General features: G+C 46.3%; 13 protein-coding genes across 13 annotated transcripts; 5 read left to right on the top strand and 8 right to left on the bottom strand.

The window, feature by feature from the left end:
* Positions 1-118: 118 nt before the first annotated feature.
* Positions 119-3607, bottom strand: VIP1 (inositol polyphosphate kinase VIP1; the record flags this gene model as incomplete). Its single annotated transcript, XM_037284064.1, has 1 exon — positions 119-3607. One exon carries the CDS (start codon positions 3605-3607, stop codon positions 119-121), a length of 3489 nt encoding a protein of 1162 aa, XP_037139960.1.
* A 265-nt stretch (positions 3608-3872) lies between these two features.
* Positions 3873-6689, top strand: UTP21 (rRNA-processing protein UTP21; the record flags this gene model as incomplete). Its single annotated transcript, XM_037284063.1, has 1 exon — positions 3873-6689. One exon carries the CDS (start codon positions 3873-3875, stop codon positions 6687-6689), a length of 2817 nt encoding a protein of 938 aa, XP_037139959.1.
* A 45-nt stretch (positions 6690-6734) lies between these two features.
* On the bottom strand, positions 6735-9824 carry VAM6 (Vam6p; the record flags this gene model as incomplete). The annotated part of the gene is made up of 1 exon (XM_037284062.1): positions 6735-9824. The coding sequence occupies one exon, from the start codon at positions 9822-9824 to the stop codon at positions 6735-6737; it is 3090 nt and encodes a 1029-aa protein (XP_037139958.1).
* A 123-nt stretch (positions 9825-9947) lies between these two features.
* BLS1 (Bls1p) lies at positions 9948-10271 on the top strand (the record flags this gene model as incomplete). Its single annotated transcript, XM_037284061.1, has 1 exon — positions 9948-10271. One exon carries the CDS (start codon positions 9948-9950, stop codon positions 10269-10271), a length of 324 nt encoding a protein of 107 aa, XP_037139957.1.
* Positions 10272-10315: 44 nt separating this feature from the next.
* Positions 10316-11026, bottom strand: GAG1 (Gag1p; the record flags this gene model as incomplete). Its single annotated transcript, XM_037284060.1, has 1 exon — positions 10316-11026. One exon carries the CDS (start codon positions 11024-11026, stop codon positions 10316-10318), a length of 711 nt encoding a protein of 236 aa, XP_037139956.1.
* A 228-nt stretch (positions 11027-11254) lies between these two features.
* RXT3 (Rxt3p) lies at positions 11255-12118 on the bottom strand (the record flags this gene model as incomplete). The annotated part of the gene is made up of 1 exon (XM_037284059.1): positions 11255-12118. One exon carries the CDS (start codon positions 12116-12118, stop codon positions 11255-11257), a length of 864 nt encoding a protein of 287 aa, XP_037139955.1.
* Positions 12119-12719: 601 nt separating this feature from the next.
* RPL31B (60S ribosomal protein eL31) lies at positions 12720-13139 on the top strand (the record flags this gene model as incomplete). The annotated part of the gene is made up of 2 exons (XM_037284058.1): positions 12720-12776; positions 12855-13139. The coding sequence occupies 2 exons, from the start codon at positions 12720-12722 to the stop codon at positions 13137-13139; spliced, it is 342 nt and encodes a 113-aa protein (XP_037139954.1).
* A 616-nt stretch (positions 13140-13755) lies between these two features.
* DUS4 (tRNA dihydrouridine synthase) lies at positions 13756-14826 on the bottom strand (the record flags this gene model as incomplete). The annotated part of the gene is made up of 1 exon (XM_037284057.1): positions 13756-14826. The coding sequence occupies one exon, from the start codon at positions 14824-14826 to the stop codon at positions 13756-13758; it is 1071 nt and encodes a 356-aa protein (XP_037139953.1).
* Positions 14827-14980: 154 nt separating this feature from the next.
* BRE1 (E3 ubiquitin-protein ligase BRE1) lies at positions 14981-16981 on the bottom strand (the record flags this gene model as incomplete). The annotated part of the gene is made up of 1 exon (XM_037284056.1): positions 14981-16981. The coding sequence occupies one exon, from the start codon at positions 16979-16981 to the stop codon at positions 14981-14983; it is 2001 nt and encodes a 666-aa protein (XP_037139952.1).
* A 404-nt stretch (positions 16982-17385) lies between these two features.
* On the top strand, positions 17386-20544 carry AHK1 (Ahk1p; the record flags this gene model as incomplete). The annotated part of the gene is made up of 1 exon (XM_037284055.1): positions 17386-20544. One exon carries the CDS (start codon positions 17386-17388, stop codon positions 20542-20544), a length of 3159 nt encoding a protein of 1052 aa, XP_037139951.1.
* A 49-nt stretch (positions 20545-20593) lies between these two features.
* Positions 20594-21427, bottom strand: SEI1 (seipin; the record flags this gene model as incomplete). Its single annotated transcript, XM_037284054.1, has 1 exon — positions 20594-21427. The coding sequence occupies one exon, from the start codon at positions 21425-21427 to the stop codon at positions 20594-20596; it is 834 nt and encodes a 277-aa protein (XP_037139950.1).
* A 202-nt stretch (positions 21428-21629) lies between these two features.
* On the bottom strand, positions 21630-23567 carry SFP1 (zinc-coordinating transcription factor SFP1; the record flags this gene model as incomplete). Its single annotated transcript, XM_037284053.1, has 1 exon — positions 21630-23567. The coding sequence occupies one exon, from the start codon at positions 23565-23567 to the stop codon at positions 21630-21632; it is 1938 nt and encodes a 645-aa protein (XP_037139949.1).
* Positions 23568-24273: 706 nt separating this feature from the next.
* On the top strand, positions 24274-26223 carry DUS3 (tRNA dihydrouridine synthase DUS3; the record flags this gene model as incomplete). Its single annotated transcript, XM_037284052.1, has 1 exon — positions 24274-26223. One exon carries the CDS (start codon positions 24274-24276, stop codon positions 26221-26223), a length of 1950 nt encoding a protein of 649 aa, XP_037139948.1.
* Between the last annotated feature and the right edge of the window lie 20 nt (positions 26224-26243).

Raw genomic sequence — 26243 nt, 5'->3', positions numbered from 1 at the left:
ATCTTAAAGGCGCATCGTGAGCAAATAGTTGTCCAAGTCCTGAAGTTATGGCAACCTTGAGAAGAATTGAAAATCTGAGTAACCAACGCCACGTGCAATCGAGCCTCGATAGGATTCACTAGGCTTGCTCGCTGGATACGTCTTTCCCCAGCTCTTTATCGATGGAACCTGAAGAATGGGGAGTGGACAGTGGCTCAAGAGGCGGCGTCGAACTTTCTGCCTCATTTATCGGAGCTCCAACATGATGACTTGTATCATTTCTGAAAGTCAAATTGGGACTGGTAATATTCACAGGGGTGAATTTTTGCGGCATGCTCACTCTACCGAATTTGTTCCTTAACTTCTGTTGAACGTAATCCATATCCAAGTGCTTTGTAAGTGATATCTTAGGAATGCAGCTGATATAGTGCTTGTCATCGAGCTGCACATCTAGTGGGTCCTGAGTATGACATCCGGGCGACATTTTCAATCTGATCGAATGCGATTTCTGTCCCGAAGCATCAGTACTTTCATAAAGTTCAAAGTTGATCTGCGACAGGTAGTCAAACTCAGGCAAAGCATTTCTGGCTATTCTCATTGGTATTCCGGATTCATAGATGATGTTCAATAGCGTATAAATGTGGGACTCCTTGGTAAAGTAGGCCACGCAAGCGGGCTCTTCCCTGTTTTTCATACCATCAATGTCATTCAGTATTTGTTGTGCAAGCGGCAGCGATGTCAGTAAACCGATATCCAGCTTCTCTGACTCAGATATACCGTATTCTTTTGGGCAGATGAAATCAAAGAGCACCTTTGCCAACTTGTACAACTCTCTGAATTGCATAAATTTGGGGTCATCAAAAGGTGACGAAGATTTCGATGTCGCACGGGATGTTTTGCCACTTTCGAGGACCCAACCAAGAGATCCCACACTGTTGCCACTTTTGGAGGAAGTAGATGGCGGATTGTGATTACCTTCGATGATCTTGAAGTTGTTCTTTGCTAAGATGTTGATTGGATAACGATCGACTAACGAATGCTTACCCAATTCCTGATCAGCGAGATCGCAAGGATCGAAAATCTTTTTCAGGAACTTTCTGTTATGCAATGCATCGTATTTCATGGTATCGTACAGTTCCGATATCTTTGAAGGGTCGACTTTTTCCACATTGTGGAACTCTTTGAATAGCTTCTCCCATCTTTCCCTGAACAAGCTTGGATCTTCAGCGCAGCACCATTTGAGCTGCATGGCGTCCACATCCTTGGTGAGGTAATTGTGGTGCATTATCTTCTGCTGATAGTTCATAAGTTCTACAACACGTTTGATGACGTAGTAAGGTTCTGGCATCTTAGAAGGCCAGGCAAATTGAGCTGGAGGTTCCTTTCCTTCACGTAGTAATGGCTTAAGCTTCTTTTTCACTTTGTCCATCAGGTCTTTGGCAGCATTACTGTCATCCAAGAGATCCTTCCTGACGCTTATCTCATCGCTGCCAAGCTCGTCTGCACCAAACAATGCCTGCGCCCATATCTGAGCGGACAACAAGACCCTTCTTTCGGAAGATGAGAAGATCTTGATATTTTCAAGGATCTTCTTATTTAAAAGATCAAAGTCTTGCCTCATTTGTTCTCCAAGATCCCTGGCCTGGTAGCGTGCTGAGTGAGTTGGCTCACCACCCCATTTCAAGATGAATTGAACCTTCTCAACCTCGTTCGCAGAGTTAAGCACAGGCTTCAATTGTATTTTAGTCCCAGGGAACTCGAGTTTTTTCTCTAAAGCGTTTCTGAGAACTAGCAGTTTTGCCGGGTCTTCTGCATTTTCTTCTTCTGCGATTTTGAGAGCTTGTAAGACAATCTTCAAATCGCTGACATTTCTAATGACAACCTCTTCTTTATGTCCCTTCAGTAAGGAGATAAATATTGGCGAGGTAAAAGAATGTTTAAACTTCTGCTTTGGTGTTCTATCAGCGTGACGAATAACAGTAACCAAGCCTTTGAAAACCCATTTTTGAGTCTTTTCCTCTTGAATAGCGGGCAAATTACGGTTTTGGACATCCATCTTTTTCTTAGCCTGCAGGAACGTCTCTCTAAGGATTTTGGCGCATGATTCATAGTATGAATTATTATCTTTCACAAAGGAAAACCCGTTGACATCAATAACGTAACTTTTGCCCGAGACGCGCAGCAAGTCAAAACCACAAATCATTTGGGAGAACACCTTTGAAACCTGACGAGCGATCTCCTTTTCGTCGTTACTCAATTCAGTAATGTACCTGACTTCCTTACCGTGGGTGTTTCTTCTCACGATACCGTCCACCACTGGAGATTTTCTCGTCTCAGCATGGCAGAACTTCTCTCCTACAGTGTATGCTTTCACATCTTCAAAATTATCCGTATCCATGAACTCTTCGTAGATGTAAGAGCCCTCTGTTCTCGGGCTTACCAACGTAGGATCGAACTCCGATGACTTATTGCCGACTTTGCGAAACAATCTGCGACCACCTCCGCCAGTTTTTGAATGGTAATATATGAAAATATTATGGTCCTCTCCATCAACTGGTTTTTCCACGAAGGGCTTTGACATCACTTGGCCGTTGACCTCCAAAGTATCATCATCAATCATACGCCACTTAGGAGCCTTGATGGGTTTGACATCCACACCACGGCTAAGCAGCTTGGATCTAAGTTCAGGATCAACATGTGGACCACCATCTCTACTTATCTCTAGCCTTGGCGGAGTGGGAACATTGACTGCGGCTAACACTTGAAGGCACAGTCTTCTATCCCACAGCACTTTTTGCATTGTGAGGTCGTTTATTATGAACGGCTTACGCAGCCTAACATACGATATAGCCTTGTCTAACGGAAACCCAGACGAAAAGAACGAAATCAAGAAGTCGCAAGTCGGCCAATTCTCAATCTTCTCGTCCAATATCACCTTATCGCCGAAGATAACGGTCTCAAACTCTCCATTCTCGATCAAAAGGTTCAAAATATGTCTGCAGGGCTTCGACAACACCTTCGCATCCATCGCGCAGACACCAATCTTCCCGATCTTTGGCAGCTGAGGTTTCGACGCCGCTATAGACGACTTTCTGGAAGACGTACTCGAGTTCGGAGTCGTAGTGCACGGAGAAGCCGCTCTTGTCGCCGCTGAGCTCGCGGATTCCAATCCCGCCAACGCGAGCGCCGACACCTTCTGCCCCAGCTCTGCCAGCTGATGTTGCTCCGCACTCTCGGCGTCGGTCAAACCTCCCGAATCTGCCGCAGCCATCAGAGAAGAACTACGACCGCTTTCATCCTCAGCAACCTCCCGAGACCTCTCGTTCGGAGTGCTACAACCAGGCTGCGAATTGATGCTCAGTGTCTTCTGTAACGTAACTCCCACATCCTCGTCCTCGGTCGAGTCGTCATTGTACGGAATTTGCGAAGGCGGTAGCTTCAAAGAGGTATTCTCGCTAGCAGAAGTCTTTGGAATAAATCCTTCCAGAATCGGAGCAATAGATTCCATAGCCTTTTTGGTCTTCTTGTCGAGCAGCAAAGGCGAGATAGCAGCTTGATCTGGCGCTCCACCGGTCTCCTTCGAGGATCTCTCACCCAATGAGCGGTCCCTGGTATCCTCCACGCTCATTCTAGCACTAAATTCTGATCAAATCAACACAGCAAGCCTCGATCCTGGTCCTGATCTTCATCGACCAGTACTCATCTCTCAGCTTGAAGCTCGTGGGCCTTGTTTTATATAAGCGATATGGGGTTACCCGACTTATTGAAACTGAAAAATTTCAAGATGCGATGAGATGAGTTGAATAAGTACTGGAAAAGGCGACTTCTATGCTGTAGAGGTTGCCTCAATTGACGCTTGGTGAGCTCTCAGAGTGTTGGTTTGCAGCGACAAGATGGACTCTGGCGAAATTGCGAAAAAACGGAAGTTAGAGGCGTCAGATAGACGTTCAGCGACAGGCTCGAAGCTGTTCGCTCCATTCAGAGTGATAGGTAACGTGAGTAACGGAGTTCCGTTTGCCATTGGGACGCTTGGATCCACTTTTTACATCGTTACGAGTGTTGGAAGAGCGTTCCAGATCTATGATGCGAGCAATTTGCATCTATTGTTTGTTTCTGAGAAGCAGACGAGCTCTGCCATCACAGCTTTGACGACACATTTTCATTACGTTTACGCCGGTTTTGGCAACCAAGTGGGGATCTACAAGCGTGGCATCCAGGAGCACCTTGTGACGCTGGATGGCCCTGCTCTCGTCAGAGATATCTGTGTTTTTGGAAGCTTCCTCTGCGTCTCGACGGATGACAGTGTCATTCACGTTTACAAGAAACGGTCGAATATGAACAAATATGCCACGGAGTTTTACACGAAATTGAGCATTGGGGCTTTACAAGGCGGATCTGTTGTATCGCTTGTCCATCTCGCAACTTATCTGAACAAGATTGTGGTTGTAACCAAGACCAACCTCCTGCTGTTCAACGTACGAACTGGGAAGCTGATCTACACATCTGACGAGTTGCCTGATCAAATAACCGCTGCCGAACCTGCACCCGCTTTGGATATACTGGCGCTAGGGACTGCTTCCGGTAGCGTCTTACTGTTCAACGTCAGGAAGGGAAGGAAGATACGCACTATCAAGAGTCCGAATGCAAGGGTAACATCGCTTGCCTTCAGAACTGATGGATCTGCCCACCTTGCAGTGGGTTTCGGAAGCGGAGACTTGGTGTTCTATGACTTGGAGCGTCGCGCAAGAATACATGTGCTGAAGAACATACACGGTGAATCGTTTGGGGGCGTAACGAAAGCTTGCTTCCTGAATGGTCAGCCCGTCATTGTCACTTCCGGTGGTGACAACCGGTTGAAGGAGTACGTTTTTGATCCACCATTGGCTCAGCAAGACGCAGCAGCAGCAGTTCAGCCCGCAAGGCTTTTACGCTCTAGAGGTGGTCATTCGCAACCTCCATCCGTCATCACTTACGCTGACTCTAAATCGCATTTTCTTCTATCAGCGTCTAGAGATAGGTCTCTATGGGCCTTCTCCCTTAGAAAGGATGCCCAATCACAGGAACTATCGCAGAAGCAACATAAGAGACAAGATGGAGGAAGAGTAGGAGGTAGCACCATCAAAGAGAAATTTCCAGAGATTATTGCGATGGCAGTAGAGAACTCTAGACTTGGAGAATGGGAGAATGTCATTACTGCCCATAAGAATGAGAAAGAAGCACGTACTTGGGATATGCGTAACAAAAGAGTAGGAAGATGGACTTTTGGAACAACAGATGATGGAATCGTTAAGTCTGTGGCTATTTCTCAGTGTGGCAATTTTGGTTTCGTGGGCTCCTCTAATGGAAGTATTACAATTTATAACATGCAAAGTGGTATACTGAGGAAGAAATACAAATTGCATAAAAAAGCTGTGACAGGAATCGCTCTGGATGGCATGAACAGAAAGATGGTTTCGTGTGGTCTTGACGGAGTGGTAGGTTTCTACGATTTTAACCAGTCAACGCTGCTGGGTAAACTGCAGCTGGAGGCGCCAATCACTTCAATGATATATCACCGATCATCTGACTTGTTTGCTCTAGCGCTAGATGATCTCTCAATAGTTGTAGTTGACGCTGTTACTCAAAGAGTAGTCCGTCAACTTTGGGGACACACAAACAGGATCACTGCATTTGATTTTTCACCTGATGGTAGATGGATCGTATCTTGTTCGTTGGATTCTACCATAAGAACTTGGGATCTTCCTTCCGGCGGTTGTATCGATGGTGCGAAGCTAGAGAGCGTTGCAACTAATGTCAAGTTTTCACCCAATGGTGACCTCCTGGCGACGACTCATGTTGATGGATGCGGCATATGCATTTGGACTAATCGAGCTCAATTCAAGGTTGTTGCAACTAAGATTATTGACGAAGAGCATTTTGCAAAAATGCTACTCCCTAACGCTTCCACAACAGGTGGCGTTACGCTCCTTGAAGGTGCTTTCGAAGACGACAGTGCGGAAGTCGATCTGCAGTACAATTCTCACCAGTCGGTCGAGCAAATCAATAGTGACCTGATCACGCTTTCTCTTGGGCCCAAGAGCAAGCTAAACACTCTGTTGAACATGGATGTCATCAGACAGCGATCAAAACCAGTTGAGCCGCCAAAGAAGCCGGAGGCGGCACCATTTTTCTTACAACTGTCTGGTGAGAAAGTCGGTGATGAAGCTTCTGGAAGGGAAGATGTTGTAAGGGACAATGACACCACGCAAAAGCTCATGGAACGAGAGGCGAAACTTAAATCCGTGGAGGAGCAGTTAAGTCAATTCAAACCCAACGGCCGCTTAGGTTTCGAATCAACTTTCACAAAGCTTTTGAGACATGGTGCGGAAACTAGAGATTATACAGAATTTTTGAAGAACTTGGTCAGTCTATCGCCTGCGGCAGTCGATTTGGAGATTAGGTCATTAGATTCATTTGAGCCTTACAATGAGTTGGTGTGGTTTATCGAGGCCCTTACACAAGGTCTTGAATCCAATCAGAATTTTGAACTCTACGAGGCCTTCATGACTCTCTTATTTAAGGGACATGGTGATGTCTTGCATGCAAATAATAAGGATGAGGCTATTGGCGCCGCTTTGTCTAAATGGGAAAAGCATCATGTTGCTGGTGACAAACTTGACGAGTTGATAAAGTACAGTGCGAGCGTAATCAACTTTCTATCTGGTGTATAAGAATTAATAGAGCGCAGCATCAGATCCTTGCCTTATAGATCGGGTTTATACCGCAGATTTTAGATCCGCAACAATTCTGGAGCTTCGTAGTTTGGTTTTTGCCGATTTAGCCTGTATCTTGGCTTCCAACGCCTTCCCACAAGTATAGTGAACGATGACTTCTCGAGAATCGACTGTATACCAAAGTGCGCTATCAGTGCTGGAAGCTAAGAACTTTTTCCTGCATACAGGACATTTGTAATTCTCATCCAAAAGGACGAAATTTGCCAAAGACTTGTTAAGCTCATAACTCTTCTTCACCAATTCCGCTTGGAAAAGACCTTTCTCAATCCTCCGTTCGTCATTTTCAATTGCATGAAGCTTAATGGTTTGAGCTAAAACTTGCCTCAGATCTGACAGAAGCAGGTCGTCTGGTAGCAGTTTGTAGATTTTGATCACATCAAGCTTAGAGCCATGTTCCTGTACGAAACGCGCAATCTGGGGCTTTCTGTCTCCCTTGCTCGATGAGATAATTTTTCTGAACAAGTACTCCAGGACTTTTTGCCCTTGCATCTTGTCTTTGATGTAAACTTTATCACAGAACACAGATGTGCTATTATAATCAGAAAGTTCATCATACAGAATGTCTACCGCTTCCTCAAAATTGCCTAATTTTTGTAGAGGATAGACTTTCAATAGATCGAGGAAACATTTTTGGTCCTTGTTCAACATGTTGTTGTCATTATCAGTCATTTCTTGCAGAAGGCGCAATATTGTTCTCGGTTCATAAGAGGAAGTGATTTCGAGAATTGATTTTAACTTTAGTCTTGTGTTGTAGTTCTCAAGATCTTCAAAGTACCTTTTGATTAAAGAGGTATGCAACTTCACTTCCCTTAGCTTGAAAGTGCTTATGACAAATTCGAGGTATTCCAAGGCTACCTGGCGGTCATGCTTGTCGATGTAAGTGTATATTTGATAATGATCGCGGTCTGCAAAAGTAGGTGAATCGTTAATGAAAATGCTTTCCAGAATGTTACCCTTCGAGTCAGATCTTGCAAAAAGCCAATCACTATATTGAAAGACTAGGCTTTGATACTCCTTCGGCAACTTCTTAAGGTAGTCAATCACTAATAATTTGACGCCATCCTGCAACTTCTCGCCATCAACTTTTTTCTGAAGATCATCAAAAAGATCTGTAAGAAACTTTAGCGCTTCGACATGCTCTTTTCGCTGGAAGTAGAAACATACCAGTTCTTGAAACATACGACGATTGCGCAATTCTCTCACAACCGTGCTATAGTCGCACATACTATCGACCGAAAGAAGCGGGCCAACCATACTGGGAAAGTAATGCAGATAGGTTATGAAAAGGACCGTATCCACTAATGTGAGCAAGGTAGAGACATCGAGCGAATCATGTTTATCCAAAGAAAAGAAGTCTATTTCTACCTTAACTTGCCTTCCCGCATAGTCCCAGGTCATTTTTTCTGTGCGTAGCATGTATCTTAGACGTCTCCTGGTCTGAACCAAATAGGGCAAAAGAGATTCTCGTATTAGCTCTTGACTTATGGTGTAAGCCCCTGAAGTGCTCCCATCGGATGTAATGCAATCGTGTTTTTGGCCTGTAATCTCGGTCACCAATCGAGTAACCTCTGGTGGGAATGTTCGAACAATAATTAATTGCGGCGGTGCCCAAAAGGTTGTTAATCTTTCGAACAAATTTGTAACAATAAGATTTTGTAAATTGGTGCTGCGTGCGTCAATGCGACCGTTACGAGATAGTAGGTTCATATCGGCCTGTAACCGGCCCCAGATTTCCAGGCACCACATTACAGTGAGATCTCTCAGTTTCAGCGCACAAAAATCCAGCGATTGTTCCGGATTGTCGGACGAGCATAAATCCAGAGCATTTGGTGATTCTAGGAAAAATTCATAGAACAGCACCTTTCGCCACAGCTGATAAAAGTCAGAATCATACAATAAACCACAAATTGATTCTTCGTCGCCTAAGTTATCATCCGAACCGTCGTCGACGTTGTATCTATAAAGCTGCAGCTGATCATTCGAGGTGAGGACGATGAAATGGCACTGCTCAATTTTTTCGAATAGCCGAATGCCGTCAGCTATTCGCTGTTCAAGAAATGTGAATCCGTTCTCGTAGTCGACAAACCTTATCGTATTGCTATTGTGCAGAACCAATAAATTCACTGACAAATACTGAATCTCTGAAAACGAGCTGTTCCAATCAAGAAATTGTGAGCTATCTGAGGCAATCATGTATGGCAAATCAGATTCCGTCATGCACAGCGTGTACAGATTTTTCGTCATTCCATCCAGCAGTACGTTCTTACTCGGCATAGGACTAAACAAATGTCGTAGGGTGCTTGAACGAGAGGTTTGATGGCGATCTTTAGACCAGAGATTCAGGACGCTCGATTTCTTCGTGATCCGGCTACTTGACAACAAAGAAAGGGTATCCATAGCATTATCGTTTTTGTCAACCTTAGAGTGGGAAATTGATCGCAATTCTGCCAATTGGCGCACCACATCATTCGGATACTTGCGCCTGACAATCTTGTCTATTCTTGAAAGAACAGAATCCCCATAAGACCAATGATAAACGCCCATATCTGTAGCCAGCAGGATTCCGCTATTTCCGGCAATAACAGACTTAATGATCTCTTTGTCCTTGGATAATGTAGCCTCGACTATTTTCTCGTAGCTTCTCCCCTTCCATATTAGCATTCGTACTTTACCAGTGTTCCTGGTAGAGTACACAAGGAACGTGTTCTTTTCATCGTTATTCGGTAAAGATACTTCAAAAACCCAGCAATTCTCGATCCCCCTTCTATCCACTATGCTATCGTACTGATGTAAGTTGGTGCTGTTAAACAACAGAAGTGACTTATCGCATCTGATGAAAACTGTCGACAGTTCGTTCGATTCGTAAAGGCCGCTGATACGAGTTTCATCTGATTGTGAGCTTTGCAACAACTTTGGATACGCCTGATACAGCTTCAGTTTTCCCTGTTCTCGGTAATAGACCTCTATATCACCGTTCTCCTTCGCGATTAACAGCTTGCGAGCCTCAGGACTATGTAGTACGGCTGTAACATTCTGTGAATCGATTGAATCGATTAGTCTCGCCCTAAGCATTGTTCTGTTCTCTTAACTCATAGTCTATGGTTCTTAAAGGTAGTCTTTCTAAGGTCACCTTAAGCGAACAAAACCCCAGCAACGATCATTATAGTTAATTGGCCTTAACCAATATCAAGGGCAATGAGCCATCGAAACGAGCTAGATCAAGTAGTTGACAGGATCTTCAAATCGACTCAGGAGACTGAAGCATCCAAGACTTTGAAAGAGATTGAGTCCAATAATCGATATATAATGAACACGCAGCTGCGAAAACTAGTCGAATTGCACGACACCAGCTTCCAGCAGAAATGTGTAATACCCGTGAGTGCCCTGTATGAAAGACATAGTGAACAGGTGCTGCGTGACGGCGACTTGCAAAGCTGTGCGGAGCTTATAGATCGGGACATAAGAATCATCGAGACCGCGATGGAACTGATCAAGGACTCCAAGAAATCAAATTCATGAAAACTTATTAGTATTACGTTTATGTGTATGTTTACATATAATGATTAAGCCAATCCTTTAGCAGCGTTCTCCCATTTCCTAGTCTCTATCCAGCCAGCGTTGATAATCTGTATTGCATCCTGCAGATTCATCGGCTCCCGTAGCGGTTTGTTGTCCATGACTAACTTCTTGAATATCCTTGTATGATATGCTTGAGGTATCGTGGCAAAGAGCTCCCGGCGCGATTGCTGTGCAGTTTCCTCCGCCTGGCTCGCCGCCGGGCGCAACCAGAGAGCTCTTCTGCGTTCCCAAAGCTCGGGCCCCCTGCAAAACGGTTCGCGGGACTCGTTTCGCAGCTTGACATACTCAGCATAGGTGTCAAATCGTTCAAATGAGTCGGTCTCGTGATCTAGCTCATCATCTTGCGGCGAGCGGTCGTCGGTCCCCTCGCCAGCTCCTCCATTCGCCTGCGTGCTATTTTCTGCCAACGATTCCTCGGTCTCGGTCGTCAATCTCATCTCAGAAGCGCCAACCGGCGTCACTGAAGTACCACTCTCTCTATCCACGCTAGCCACACTCTTCAGAGGCGCAAGCTCCCCATGAAACAACCCATTGATTCTATCTTCACCTCTATCCCTGTCGTCTATGTTGTTCAATGCCTCATGCGTGAACTTCCTCACCGCAACCATCCATTTACGTAGCGTGCGCGATAGTCCTTTCTCCCGATGTGTCCTCGAACATCCTCTATCTCTTTCACTCATATCAGGTACGATCATGGCTGCCTACCGCAATTTCTTTCTCACCGACTCGCACAATGGATTCCACGCTTTATACCCGATCTCGAGTTGACCTGGTGAACCTCGTAACCTCGTCGGTTTCAAACTGCTCGTCATAGGGCTTTTTTTCTTCCCGTCACAAGGCTGACTATTAGATGCACTTAGTGCCCGCCAGAAAAAGAAACGCATAAGCTCGCAAGGCTTGAAACCTCGAGGCCGGAGACAGCACTAAATGCGAGGGCCTTCCGTCTCCCAGTGCGAGGTATCGACTCGCTGGTGCTGGGGGTCTATGTTCCTTGTTGAGGTATCTCTTGAAGTAATCCTAATGGCGTAGATCCCATAGCTGAGACCGTCGTGTGGTGTCGGGGTGTCGATGCCCCAGGCTCTCGAAGTGACACCGAACTGTTTCACACCGGGGTAGCTTTGCAACGTCGGCAGTAGCAAGATGTCGACCTCGAGATCGAACGGTGTGCCCTCTGGTGGGACGGTTCCTTGGACATTGTCGCTGTTTTCCGCGTTTGCGGGCGTCCTGTGGGCCCCATTGTAGTCCGAGATGGAGAGACCGCAGTGCCTCAGCACCAGCAGCGGGTCGGAATCATCGGTGTAGATATTGCAGCCCCATATCTCGTTATTCTGTGCACGCGGGGAGTCCGTGCCACGGTAGGAGTCGCGCAGATCCTCGTACGAGACTTGAATCGTGACCAGCTGGTTGATGTGTTCCTCGGAGAAGCCTGGCAGGAACGGTCTGGGCATCGCCAGCGAGAAGGAACTCTGAATCTCTGCCGGCACCGCCGGCAGTTCTTTCCTCAGCGGCCCGCCACTGTGGTACGGATGGTACTCCAGCGTGGCCAATACTCTGCTAGGCGCCGGACCATACTTATTCTTCACACACTGCAGCACTTTGTCACAGCCTACACTCGTATGTTCCGGCTCATTGAAACGCTGCCGGAGCGTATCTGCAGCACTTTTGAGTTTGCCGCTGCCGCTGGCGTTCTTAGCAGAGTTCAAAATCGTCTCTTGGAGCCCGTAGATCTGCGACTGGGTGCGTCTATACTCTTCGTTCAAGTCGTACGAGTGTTTGTACATGGCCATCTTCTCTACTGAGATTTGAACAGACCCTATCTGGTCCTTATCCAACGTTTAGATCGATGGCGATGGAGGTTAGTCGGTAATTTAGTTAGTAGGCGGCAGACCCCTTACCATGGGCGGGCTTAAAGTGTAGGACTGCTCGCCGGCACATCTGTACACCTCAGTCAACTGTTGTTTGGCGCTCAGCCCGTACATCTTGTTGTTTTTTCACGCGTCGCACCGCCATTATCCCCTCATCGCGCGTCTTGATTTTCTGGTCCTTGGTTGATGGCTCAGTGCATGCTAGGAAGGGTTGCGCAGGAGGTCGTGGAAGGAAGTCCCCTCTAGCATCGGCAGAGCCGGGCTGGTTGCTGGCATGGCCGGCTTCTGAAGCCAGCAAGGGCTCCTTGTATGCGCAGTACGACTCCCTGCCCAGCACATGCCTGCCAGCAGGACCAGGCCACGGAAGGTATGGACGTCTGGTAGCCACAGTGGAAATTTCACCATCTCACAGGCGATCGGTACCGTCGTAGCCGTTACATGGTTCATGATATTAGAAGGATTTGGAGCTTTTGTGCAACTCCATTAGCGCTAAGCAAGATCCCAGTACTCCAATCCATCGAAAATGGCCGGTTTGAAAGACGTTGTTACTCGTGAATACACCATCAATATGCACAAGAGAGTATGTTCAGGATTAGAACCCGGAGATGACGATAAACATTCAGACCAGCTTGATACTAACTATTTTTTATTCGCGTAGTTGCATGGTGTCACTTTCAAGAAGAGAGCTCCAAGAGCCGTCAAGGAGATCAAGAAGTTCGCCAAATTGCACATGGGTACTGACGATGTCCGTTTGGCCCCAGAGCTAAACCAAGAGATCTGGAAGAGAGGTGTCAAGGGTGTCCCATTCAGATTGAGATTGAGAATCTCCAGAAAGAGAAACGAGGAGGAAGACGCCAAGAACCCATTGTTCTCCTACGTTGAACCAGTGTTTGTTTCCTCCACCAAGGGCTTGCAAACCGTTGTTGTCGAAGAAGAGGCTTAAGGATTGGCTCCCTAATCATTATATACATTTTGTCATTACAACTAATGGAAACGGTCTTTTCTCTTAAATAGTACTCTTTAACGCTTCTGTGTCAATCACCTACGATTTTGCCTTTGGCTGCAAGAACTAACGAACTCAAGAAAACCTACAACTGAGATGGGGAGATCGTATCAGTGTAACTATGACTATAAGGTTATCTGGCCACTCATCACATTAAGAGACGCCCATCTTACTCATAGTTGCCGACTCTCGTCCAATGAGGCACCAAAACGGTGCCAACCAACAGACAAGAGTCAAACGCGAGCAATACAGTTGCAAAACTGCAGGATGGTCTCAAAAAGCTGGAAGGCTTCTGTTCTAAACAGACCAGAGAAAAAAAGAAGCATCATCATGTTCGAATCTCCCACTTCTCGAGTAACTACTGATTCGTGAACTCACGTACAATCTGGTGCTCAAGCTCAGGACCGCATTGATTAGACACGGTGCCCATACATTCTAGTAAAATATATATCCTTTTAGAACTAAGTGAAGAGATCTGTCGTTCTTTTATGCTCTTCAAAGTTTATTACCCTGCCTTCTAACTCGGTAAGTCAGGGTACATCCAAAGACTTATGCTCTACTTATCTACACGGTACGGTACGGCAGAAGCTTCTGCCCACCCGGCTTCTCCGAATCTCTTGAAATCAAACCTTGTATCAAACCAATCGATGAGTTCCCCAGTACTCTTGATGCTCATCATCTCTTTCAATAATCTTCGCTCCAAATTCATGTTTTCTAACATGCAGTACAGGTGATGTTGCAGTAGCTGATAAGGCAGACCGCCATATTCCAGCGTGTAGTACCAGAACTTTTCCACACAGCTCCAGGGGCAAGTCTCGTAGCCGCTGAAGAGCGCTGGATTCGCCAGCAATCCTCTAACGGCCATAACGCCGTCCACTTTGGTGAACTCTGCGATTGCATCCACGTCAGCTCTTTTGAAACAGTCTCCGTTGGCTACAACTGGTACTTTCTTCTCCTGGATCTTCTCGACTATGTATCTTATGGCTTCCAAATTCACCGGCTGTGATGACCTTGTGGTCCTTGTCCTTCCATGAATTGTGATCCAGTCTACTCCAGCGTCACAGAGGCTCTTACAGAGCGAAACCGTTTGCTCGTAGTCATCATGGATTCTAATCTTCGTTTCCAAACGGAGAGAATCACCGTACTTCGATTTCACCGCTGAAACCATTTCGCAGAGAAGTTCTGCGTTGTAGATCAGCGCACATCCTATGCCCTCACGCACCTGTTCCTTGATGGGACAACCGCAGTTAATGCCAACCCCATCACAATATGGAGCCACCATTTCCACAAATTTCAACAGGTCAGCTACATTATTGACGCCGACTTGGACTATCAGCGGCGTATCCTCGTCGTTGGTGGAGAAATCTGCCAATCTTGCATTCCCATTACGAACGTACTCACGGGCAAGTATCATTGGACTGTAGACTATGTCGGCATCGTATTGGCGGCAAAGTTGTCGGAACGGCAGCTTAGAGTAGCGTACCATAGGGCCAGCGATCGTCGCAGGCCTGCCATGTGTGATCTTTCTTGTCTTTATTATGTGAAGAGGGTCATTCTCTGGTTTCAACAGTTTTGGTTTGGGGATAACAACCTGCTTCTTAAGCTCACACACCGATCTTGGTTGCATTTAACCTTTCCTCTGGGTTATTGCACTGCTTATTCAAGCTGGGGAATAGCTCATCGCTTCTTCAACTGTTAAGTCTTCGCCGCGCTCATACCAGCGCAGATGCTTGTCTAATTACAAAATAGTTACATACTTGAAGGCAGGATACTTTCTGGAGTTATAGATGGATTGAGAGCAGATCGTTTGAGCTGAAGGGCTTATTGCAAGTGGGACACTTTCTCATCCTGGATGCGAGCCTCTCTTTGCAGCAGTTTTCACAGAATACATGACCACAGGTCTTGATAGTCATACTCTTCCAGTTCTTAGAGCATAACGAGCAGTATACGAGGGAACGGAAGTTTTCAAGTTCTTCAACCAGCGGTGCGTTGTCACCTCCGTCGCTTAAAAGAGAAGCCTGCAATTTTTGGCATTTCGCTTCGCTATTTGCGGCCTTGATTTTTACACTTTTGAGATCTGCTTCCACATCTTGCAGCTGCGTTTGAACCTTGGTTACTTCTGCTATTTTATGGTGGTTCTCCTCCCTGGCAACGTCCAACGCTTTTTTCAGCTTGCACAGCTGCCCATTGATGCTCATGACCTTCAAGTTGGTGGCCTTATTGGAATCTATCAGCCTTTTTTCATTAGTTTGCGAAATCTCCAACTGCTGTTTCAAGTTTGCAATCTTTTGCTGCAGTAGCTTGTCTGAATCCTTCAACTGGTTGATTAACTCATTTGATTTGGCCAAACTCTTGGTGAGGTTCTTATTTTCTACAAGAATGGAATCTTTGGATCTCATGGCTGCAAAATATTTTTGATCTGCTTTAGTCTTTTCTACTGTTAGTTTTGAGATTACACTCTCTTGATTCAGGTGTTCGGAGTATTTCTTGTGCGTAATATTGGTCAATTCTTTGAAAGCGACCTCCATGTCTTGCAACTCTTTCATCAAGGCATCTTGGGGCTGTGGTTCGCTATTGAATCTGCTGTCCATTCTGTTCCATTGGTCTTGCAATATGTTGATCGCAGACTGCAGATCGGTCAGCAACGCTGACTTGGTAGTTTCAGCTTCTAAAATAGCAACTTTCCCAAGAAGCTCATCGCGGGTTGTTCTTATTCTTACGAGGTCTTTTTCTAAGGTAGCGTTATGCTTTTTCAGAGCGTCCTGAGCTGTTTGAAACTCCTGTGCAACTTTCCCTGTGTAAATCTCCTGTTCTCGAGTCAGTTCCTGGAATTTTGCCAGCAGATCCGCGTTGACCGAAGAAATCTCTGCGTTCTCTTTCGTTAGATGGTTTATCTTTTCAAGTAACGTATCTCGATCATGGACTTCTGGAGGTTCTTGCAGTTGCTGAGCTGACACTTGTTGACGCAGTTTTATCAGCTCCTCCTCATTGCTTTTCTTGAATTTCTCTAGCTCTCCAACCGTGACATGCAATGATTCGAGTTGAGATTTCAACTCTGTAATCTGCAGTTCACGCTCTATAAGCTCATTTGAACGCTTTTCCGTCGGAGTTTCCAGCTCTGGCTTCACAGAGATAGTACCGTTGCCGACGCTTTCTTGATCAGTCCCATTTGCTTTTGAGTCGTCGTGGTCGCCCGTAGAACCTTCCGCTTCATCCAATGCCCTCTTGAATACTCTCGCCACCGTTGGCGAGTCCTCTCGGTCATACTTATGTAGTACACCTTGGTAAAATTTCTTGAGCGACGACACTTCCTCTGTCAGTTGCTTGTTCTCATACGAAAGCGCACCGTTGGCATCTTGCAGATTTTTCAATCCCAATGCGAGCTCCTCCATCTTCCGGGAAACATCCGGATGCGAGCCCCGCACACCAAGTTTAGTCAGCAGCTTCATGAAAGGGTCACTGAGTTGTACAATGAGAGTTTCGTCGCCCTCTGCCACTTGCCGACATAGTTCCCTCTCCTCTTCATCTTCACAGAAGGTTGTCAAAAATCTTGCCAGGGTCACAACGAGTGCCATTAAATTAGCTAGTTTCCTTGAGATATCCACACATTGCTTCTTTGACAGATCATATTGAGTTTTTAATGACTCGACATTTGCTCTTTGTTCATTCAAACGTCGGAACAGTGCTTCTTTTTGAAAAGCAATGATGTCTTGTCGAGTAAGTGGTTCTTTGGGGCTACTCAGCTCCAGCTTCATTCGTTTTGTCGCCGGTTCAGAACTCATCTCAAAAATCGTCAAACTTTAGTCTATTTCAACCAAAAGAGATAGAAAAACGCGCCTTCTTCTGTACCACAACGTCTACGAGCTGCGAGATGCTCGAAACTCACAAGGACAAGCAATCTTACCTCCAAACTTACGACTTTTAAACATTTTACAAAGTTGATGAACCTTTCTTGAAAAGTCCATTACTCTTAGCGACTGCAAATTCCGTGGATAGTGATACACACTAGCTTAAAGAGCTGAAACGCTAGGTTTTAGTTGAAGATGGGTAGTTTGTAGTCAATTGGCAACTCTAATCAGGTCCTGAGAAGCTCAATTGGTAGTCCCGTAGGGTGGTGCCGTTGGGTTTCTAGTTGTGGTGTTGATAAGTTACTTTGGGACGCTTTCAGGAGGTGCTGTAATGAATAATGCCCCTGGGCCAGAATCAGAGTGCCGGAGCGATTGAAAAGGATAATGAAAATGCTGCCACTATTACAGGGCGACCAACTCCGAGGCATGAAAGCAACCAGGAAGTTAGACTCTTTCATTCTTTGAACCAATTCATTGAACTGGTGAGCAATGAACCAACTAGGGCCGGGACTAGAGAACGAAGGAGAACTAGCGACAAGTATGTTTCAAATTTTTTGCGTTTGAATCTGTTATCATATCTGAGGCAATTGCAACAGCATCCAGAGTCTTGTGAGGGTCATCGAGAGGTATTGATCCAATGGTGGGTCACTTTGTTGAACTTCCTTAATAGCGATTTGATTCCGAACCAAGCAGAACCGAGGACATCCTCGACGCAATTAATATCATTTCCGGACCCATTGTTGAGCATTGAAACAGTTTCTGTTTGTTTGGAGAGCGTGAGCAGATTGATGTCCTCGTTGATGATTCTGCCAAAGGTTCGTGTTCGGCACACGGAGATATATTCTCATCACATACTGTTGACCATTCACTACGTCACTAACAGGCTTATTCTGATCGCGAAAAGTAGCAAACAGCCGATGAATACCCTAGACAATCAGAGTTTTTTGCAATTTCTTAACAGTTATTCGTCATTATTGCGTTCTTTCCTGGGAAAGCTGAACGCTTATGCATTCTTTTATTTACCTGATGAGTTTCATTTTGACACCCAAGCCCTCTTGGCCATAACGCCAGATGTAACATTCCAGCATAGCGAAGGTGAAAAGATATTCAGTTGGAAGAAAAGGTCATTCTCCGTACCGAAAAATGCAAGATCAAGACTTGATCCCAAGGACTTGGATAATCGAGATACTAAATTTTTCAAAATTGTTGCATCCTACTTGAGAAATGATTCGGTTTTAATGGCTTTCTATTGGCATTATTGGTATATCGTCTTGCGATATTTGGCCAAATGTGAGCCAACCAACGATAGAGGGTTGAATCTTGATCTTTTGCCAGGCGCTTCCATTTTGCTGGAACATGTAACCTGCATGTTTTTACGGAATGACCTAAATCGATTCACCAAGTTCGTACAATCGACAAACAAAACCAAGAGCTCCAATAATGCTTTCAACGTATCAGACACTATGCCGGATTCATCCGCCGCATCGACAGATGTCTTTATGACGAACGAGATGCTAAACGAGTTCGTATTCACCAATTTCAGCATTTTAAGGCTTTGGGAATGTCTGAGAAGTCTAGCGGGTTGCTTCCAAGGTGATCCAAACATGAGCCGTCTGCTGCGACTGCATGACTTGTCACAACTGAAGCATGTTGCCGAGATTTCGGCGTACGATCATAGCATGGCCAATGTAATTTACAATAAGACTTTGCAATTTGTGGTCTTTCAGTTCGAGTCTTACTCTTTAGCCGATTTTTTAAACTGGGATATCTGGTGTCGAGGAATCGTAGCTATGCTACGTACCTTGAATGGTAACTGTCAAGTTGTTGCGCTACTATGCCTATTCAACAATTGGGAATACATGCTCCCCGCGGTGCAGAACCAGATTACGACTGAGCTCCTTGAGAACTTGTGGTTCTCTCTAACAACCGAATGCGATTTCCAATTGTCGAAAGTACTTTTCTTCAAGCTGCTTGTGTTTCGTGTTATTCCATCTGCAGATCACTTATCGAAGGAGGTGCTGAAAAAGAGACTTGAAAGCATGTTTGATGAAATGTGTTTTCTCGATAATCAGCTTGATCAGGTCGATCGAGATCGCCAGCAAGATGTGCTGCTGTTTTATGGCAATAGGAAATTCTTCCTTGTACAGAGTAAGCCGCGAGAGGAGGAAGAGTTGATATGCAGAGCAGAAAGAGAACCCAAATCAAAAGCGAAGCGACCTTATCAAAACTTCCCCTCCGTTCTCAGCACGGCTAATGTACGTCCGTCGTTAATCTTGAAAGGCGGCAGATATCCGTACGACGTTTTTGATGAGATGGTGGTAAAAGCTGCTTTGATGTTGGCCGAAAAGAGGAGGAGGGACTCAGAGACACCATTACCTACGATTGAAGATCCTTCATCACGCAGTATCAACGAGTCCACATCAAATGACAATAAAAGTTCCAAATCCTCTCCATCGATTTCAAGTGCATTAGGTTCATGGTTTTCAAAACTCTCCACGACTACTGACAACCGTATCAGGAAGCTCGGTTCATCGCAACGGAGAAATTCGGAAAAATCGGCAAAGGCGGGAGCTGAGCAAGCCTTCGAGATTGATGTATCTTTGCCCTCATGTCATTCAACCGATATGCTGTCCATGTACTCTACGGTATCATCTTTGGCTACTGGCAGGACCATTGCTTCTGATGAACAGCTAGGTAATAGTGATAGAAACACATCGGAGCATACATCGAAAGCGGCTAGCAGAGCAGCTGCAAACAGCGAAAAGCTCCAACCTGATCAACGCAAAAAGAAGAAGCTGTTATCGCCTGTGGAACTGAAATACACATCTGGCATAACGGGACATGCAACGGTTACTACTTTGTTCAAAGCCCTCAATGTGCCCTGTGAATCAATGCTGTCAAAAGTCGAAAAGGCGAATGTTAAATGGTCAGTAGTAACTGCAAAGACATATGATAAACCACTGCCCAAACCCGCTGACATGGCTGTTGAAACATTCATTGAGGACATGAGAAACCAGTCACTACAATCATTCGAGGATGGAAACATAGCCGTTGAGCGACTTCACTCGCATGGCAAAAGTTCAAATGAATCGACCCTACTTTCCAACTTTAGTGACAACTCATTTCTCCCGCGCCCGGATTACAGCATATTGGCCCTAGGGAATGAGAATGTTTCGACAAACGATTCAGAGCTGGCTGCTCGGGTTCAAAAACTAACCTTGGATGCCAGCTTACGAGGTGACACGAATTGTGTGGCTGATAGCTTTTGCAATGATCGAGAGGACGAAAAGGCGAGGACTCTGAAGCGTAATAGGAATATGCAGCTTGAGACCAGGATAACAAAGTTATCTACGCTACTAAGAATGTTCAACCAAACCGTCGAAGAATATTATGAACATCAAAATTTCATTAACCATGGATCTATCTTCATAGAGTTTGAACTGAAGGCACACCTTGGTTCCCAATATACGCCAGACCAATTTAAAAGAAGTATATAATTAAGCAATTTCTGACCAATTTTTCGACCAAAACCCTCAATGACGAAGATCAGTCATCCTTCTTGTCAGAACTCCTCCTCATTATCAGGAAGAATGAGAAAAATGCTGTTATAACAAACAATGAAGAGATTGCCAAATCGAATATCACAATTCCTACAGCATACGAAAATTTGTGCCAACGCAGCATCACATTCCTCAGACCCTGTTCAAAGCTCATTCTAAATCTAAATCCTGAGTCCGGTTGAATTACCAGCTTGTGCGATTTTGGTACTTTCAGAACGTAACGAACTGAACTCATTTCGGAGGTGATCGAAATTCTATCATGAGCTTTGAAATGATTCAGCCACTCTTTTCTGAACAGCTCCAATCGAGATGGCCCAAATTTATAAAGTTCCATAATATTGATCGAATCATCCGGCCTCATGCAGACAATGGGAATAGTTCGACGGTATATCAAGGACTCCGGTTTATTCGATGAGTAAATTTCAATCTCAAGTTCCTCAATATTAGTCGTCTGGCCCTTCGAGCGGGCAGTAGGCAAACAATAGAATTTGGTATCCAGATCTACCTTGTATAATATGTGATCTCGAAGATTGATTTTCTGCGAAATGCCATTATCGATTGTCTTCGGTAGAGCTCTTTCTATAAGTACTCTGTTAATAGTTTGGTCGTAAACTAGATTGTTCTCTGCAGAATCTTGCGAGATGTCGAAGGTTGACAAAGGTACCCATTGTGATGAATCTGGTGGCAGCAGACGTAGATAGAAATCATTGAATAGAATTGCAGCAAGGGGCAGAATAACGAAAAGTTTAACCAGTACCAATATGCCCAGGTAAGAAGACCATTGCAAGAGCTGTAAAGGGCGCGTGATATCGATCTTCATAGCTGCCACTACTTCCTTCAAGGTCTATGATCCCGGGTGCTTCTTAGTTCCCTTTGCGGACCTGTCAAGACAGTCTTTAATCAAGGAAATAACTTGTTGAATCTTAACAAAACAGGCTGCCATCTTTAAAAAAATAACTATATCAGTAGAAGAAATAAGCTTGAAATTACAATGGAGATTGAGAATGATTCTGACGATGAAATTAGTGTGTTGAATGCCCCCTGTGATATTTTAGACCGTTTAAGTTTTTGTAGCGCTTTCCACAGACTTCGCAACGATAGGGCTTATCCTTCTCGTAACCCATTCCATCAGGATACGGCTCATTGGATTCGGGATCTATTATGCTGAAAGTCCCGTCTGGGTTTTCGTGCAGTTTCTGATTTTGATGACCGTGCACCTTGTGATATTTGAGGCCGTTTTGATTCTTGTAGGTCTTGTCACAGCCGATGACGGGACACTTGAAAGGTTTGTGCTCCTCATGGTCCATGACATATAATCTTCTCGCTGGATCATCGATATAGCCCTCCTGTCTGTGGTTGTTGTGGCGAGTAGACTTGGTCTTAGAAGCGGCGGAATTCCCAATGGCCGCCTCTTCGTCGTCGTCATCGTCTTCATCGTCATCTTCGTCGTCCTCGTCGTTTATCACATGCGGCGGTATCGTGCCCGCCGTAGTACTAGGCGGCGGAGTAGGATGCCCTATCGCCTGCATGTTCATTGTGTTAAACCTTGCTGCACCCACGTTTGTATGTGCGCCGAAGACGTTGTTGGCTCCGTGTGCAAGTGGATTAGTCAAACGCATGAATGCGGGATCATCTATATCGCCTCCAATCATGTCTTCTTCATCCATGAAATCCAGCTCCATTCCCACTTGCATAGGGTGAGAGAACTTGTTGGCACTACTCATAGCCATGTGTGGGCTGCTGTTATGCAGCCTATTAGTGTTCCGTTGGCCACTCTTTGAAGCAGCGTTCAAAGAGTACGCATTGAAAGAGTGCTGAGCAGTAATTGGAATCTTGCCATTCTGGCTAGCGTTCGGAACGGCGCTCATTGTCGCCATATCGCCACGCCGCCTTAGCATTTGCGGGTTGTGAGTTGTATTTTGTTGGCTGGCGTTGGCCTGCAAGAAGACGTCGTTGGTAGACACCGCGTCCACAAGGTTCCCGTTCAGATGCAATTGCGGTGGCGCCTGACCCGCTACCGCGCCAGATGGGTCAGTCAAGCTGCTATTGACTCCCGCAATGTTGAGTCCGCCATGAGCAGCGCTGGTCGCGGTCGGTGACAGAGGCATTCTCTGCTGCGACATCGTTTGACCATTCGCACCACCGGGATGGCGATGATGCGGCTGTTGCTGTATTATATGCTGCTGTTGATGCGTAACGGCGCTCCTGTTCCCGCTGTAGTTGATTGTATGTGGGGCCTGCCGTGGTGCGGTTCCTTGGTACGATTTCCTCTTCTGCTGCGATGCTGCGGCGTGAGCAGCGGACGCAGCATACGCTGCGTTTCCTGCCGGGATGGCAGAGCCGGGAGAGGTTGCAATGTGAGCCTCTTCGTAATGTCTTAACAGATCGTGTAGACCGGGCAGTGATAGCCCACAGCATGAGTAATCCTTACAGTACTGTTTCTCGAGGCTGGGCAGGTAAGCGTTGTGGGCACCTGGAGGCGAACCAGCTGAGAAATGAGACGGCCTCCTTATGCTAGCAGTTGTGCCGTTCGGCGGTGACGCTGGACTGCTGTTGCGATGTGTCGGATGCAGATGAATCGTTGTATTCTTCGACGAACTATTGCTTCTTGAGTTCTTCAAAGTGGCGTGAAGCATCACTTCGTCCCTCAACCAGGACCCGATGGTAAGGGACCCCCATGACACACCTCCCATTCCTTGCGAATGCGCGATAGAGTCTCTTCTCAACTTCGCCATGTTGTGTGATCCGGTAATCGAAGCGTTATGCGACTGATGTGGTTGAAACATCGCATCTCCACCCTCTTCTGCAAAGAGAACACTGCCACTAGCCCCAGATCCACTGTTCCTTCTGCCTCCACCACCCATCTCCGACATTACAGAAACACCAGAGGGAGGCGTTGGAGACGTCGTAACTGCTGAAGACGTTGCGTTGTCCGCCATCGTCATAGATGTGAAATCCATCGTTCAAGTCCTCTTCCTAGCGACAAGAGAACAAAACCGTCTATAATACGAGGATTTACCCTAACTTTTGAACCCGCTTGACTATCGATGAGAATAACTCCCCCAGTCCCTGACCTATGGCTCAGCTCCTTTGCCTACTGCCTAACGTAACAGAGGTCCTAGTATTGCAACAGCGTATTTCAAATCAGAAACCCGAATCCATGGAGGCCGGACAGAAATCAGCCGGTACGGGCACCTGTTTCCGGACAGTCCGAAACATACCCGGTGCGTTCCGGACACGAAGTGAGGCTTCACCTCTTATTTGCGCATAGGGCAGAGTGCTGATCGCTCGAGCAGGTTGCTTAGCGACTGAGGGTGCCAGCTGGGTGAAAGCGCGGCTCGAACTAGTCTAGAGACGGTTTTTGGGCATTTTCTTGCCAATCAGCCCGTTCAACAGGTCTGCCGGCTACAAGAGCCTCCCGTAAACCTTGTACGTGGAACGGAGACTTTTGAATGCCTCATAGAAGAGGCCACATAGTGTTTTTGCCTCTTTGTTTATCTTTCTTTGGGTTTTTATGTTTAGTTGACACTTTTTTACTTTGAACGCGGAGGGCGGCGCCAGCTTACAGTGTCCATAATAATAAGAATTTTTCACTCGATGAGATGATGAGATGAGATATAAGGTTTAATCATCTTAGTAGAAGAGGTGAAGCAGTATTTGGGCCGAATGACTGGGCAAGAGAGATGTGCTGATTTTGATCAACAGCCTACGAAAAGACAGGACACTTCTATCTCGAAGGGGATAGCTCAATTGAAAGCAGAGTACATTGTTTGCTCTCAGGACGCCAAAGTTGTTAGTTATGATGCCGATGAGGAGCCTTCTTCTGATCGGATATTGAATGATGTGGGGTCTAACGACAGTGGTAAGAAGAGGAAGAATAAAAAGGGCAAAAAGGGCCAGAACAAGAATAGAGATAATAGACAGGTTAAAGAAGCCAAGGCTCTGTGTCCAAGATACGTCCAAGGCACTGAAAATGGGGAAACGTGCAGTTTTGGCGATAATTGTAGGTTCGTTCATGATATTTCGGAGTACCTGTCGAATAAGAAACCCGAGATCAGGTCAGAAGTGTTTACCGGGTGCCCAGTGTACCAGTCAATTGGGTACTGTCCTATGGGGTTCAAGTGTAGGTTTCTGTCGTCGCATCTAGATGGATTGAAGCTGATCAGGAGGGATGAAGAGGATTACAGGAAGTTTTTGGACGCGAACCACGAGGTCAACCACATATCAGGCGCTTCGAAGCTGGATCTGGTCAAGAAAAGGTTCCCGTTCACCAAGAGCGAGGAAGTTCTCGAAATCATTGATGCCATACAGCAGGAGTTTAGAGACAGCATGGAGGCTGCGCCGGAGGAGAAAGAGGCAGAAACCACGGACGAGAAGGCGCCTCAGGTGGTTCAGAGGGAGAACGAGTTGCGGACCAAGAGAGAACGTCAACGGGAACTCTGTTTGAGGTACAAGGACACCAGATATTTTGCACAGGAGAAGAAGCAGCTAGATTTGCGCCGCAAGAAGATTGTGTCACCATTGACCACCGTCGGTAACTTGCCGTACCGTCGTCTCATGAGAAAGCTCGGCGCCGACGTCACGTATTCCGAGATGGCTCTAAGTGTTCCCTTGATCCAGGGCACGAATTCGGAATGGGCGCTTCCTAAGGCGCACGTCACCGAGTATCCTGGCTTTGGCGTACAGATTGCATGTTCTAAGGCCTGGCAGGCGGCCAAAGCCGCTGAAGCACTGGCGTGCCACACTGACGGTCACGTCAGCGAGATCAACCTGAACTCAGGGTGCCCGATCGATCTGCTTTACAGACAGGGCTCAGGCAGTGCGCTCCTGGACAACCCTGCCAGGATGATTCGGTGTCTGAACGCGATGAACTACGTTTCTGGCGAAATACCGATCACGGTCAAGATCCGTACGGGAACCAAGGACGACCATCCAGTCGCAGAGGGCCTGGTGAGAAGACTCGTATACGAGACGGACGTCAGCGCCATCACGTTGCATGGGAGATCCAGACAGCAGAGGTACACCAAGATGGCAGATTGGCACTACATTTCGCGCGTAGCCGACACTCTGAGGGCTTGCGAAGAAGAATACGCCGAGAAGGCAGAGAGAGAGCGCAGCCAAAGGATCCAGTTTGTTGGCAACGGTGACGTCAACAACTTTGAAGACTGGTACAAGCATCTGGAATCGAACGAAGCCATCGACAGTGTTATGGTCGCGCGTGGCGCACTAATCAAGCCCTGGATTTTCGAAGAGATCGATGCCCAGCAGCACCTGGACAAGAGCAGCAGTGAAAGACTCGATATCCTGAAGGACTACGCCCAGTTCGCGATGGAACACTGGGGAACCGACGAGTACGGTATCTCACAATGCCGCCGCTTCTTCTGCGAGTTTATGTCATTTTTCCACCGCTACATACCAATGGGCATCTGCGAGCGGTATCCGGTGCAGCTGAACGAGAGACCGCCCAACTGGAGGGGCCGCGACGAGCTGGAGACCACGCTCGGCAGCACCAACGTAGCCGACTGGATCAAACTCAGCGAGCTGTTCTTCGGCAAGACAGACGAAAACTTTGTGTTTCTGCCCAAACATAAGAGTAACTCGTTCGCAACGGCCTAGTTACGTACACATATAGAGCG

Source organism: Torulaspora globosa, chromosome 5, assembly GCF_014133895.1.
Source record: "Torulaspora globosa chromosome 5, complete sequence".
Classification (NCBI taxonomy): Eukaryota; Fungi; Ascomycota; class Saccharomycetes; order Saccharomycetales; family Saccharomycetaceae; genus Torulaspora; species Torulaspora globosa.
This window is presented reverse-complemented; position numbering and strand designations above follow the sequence as displayed.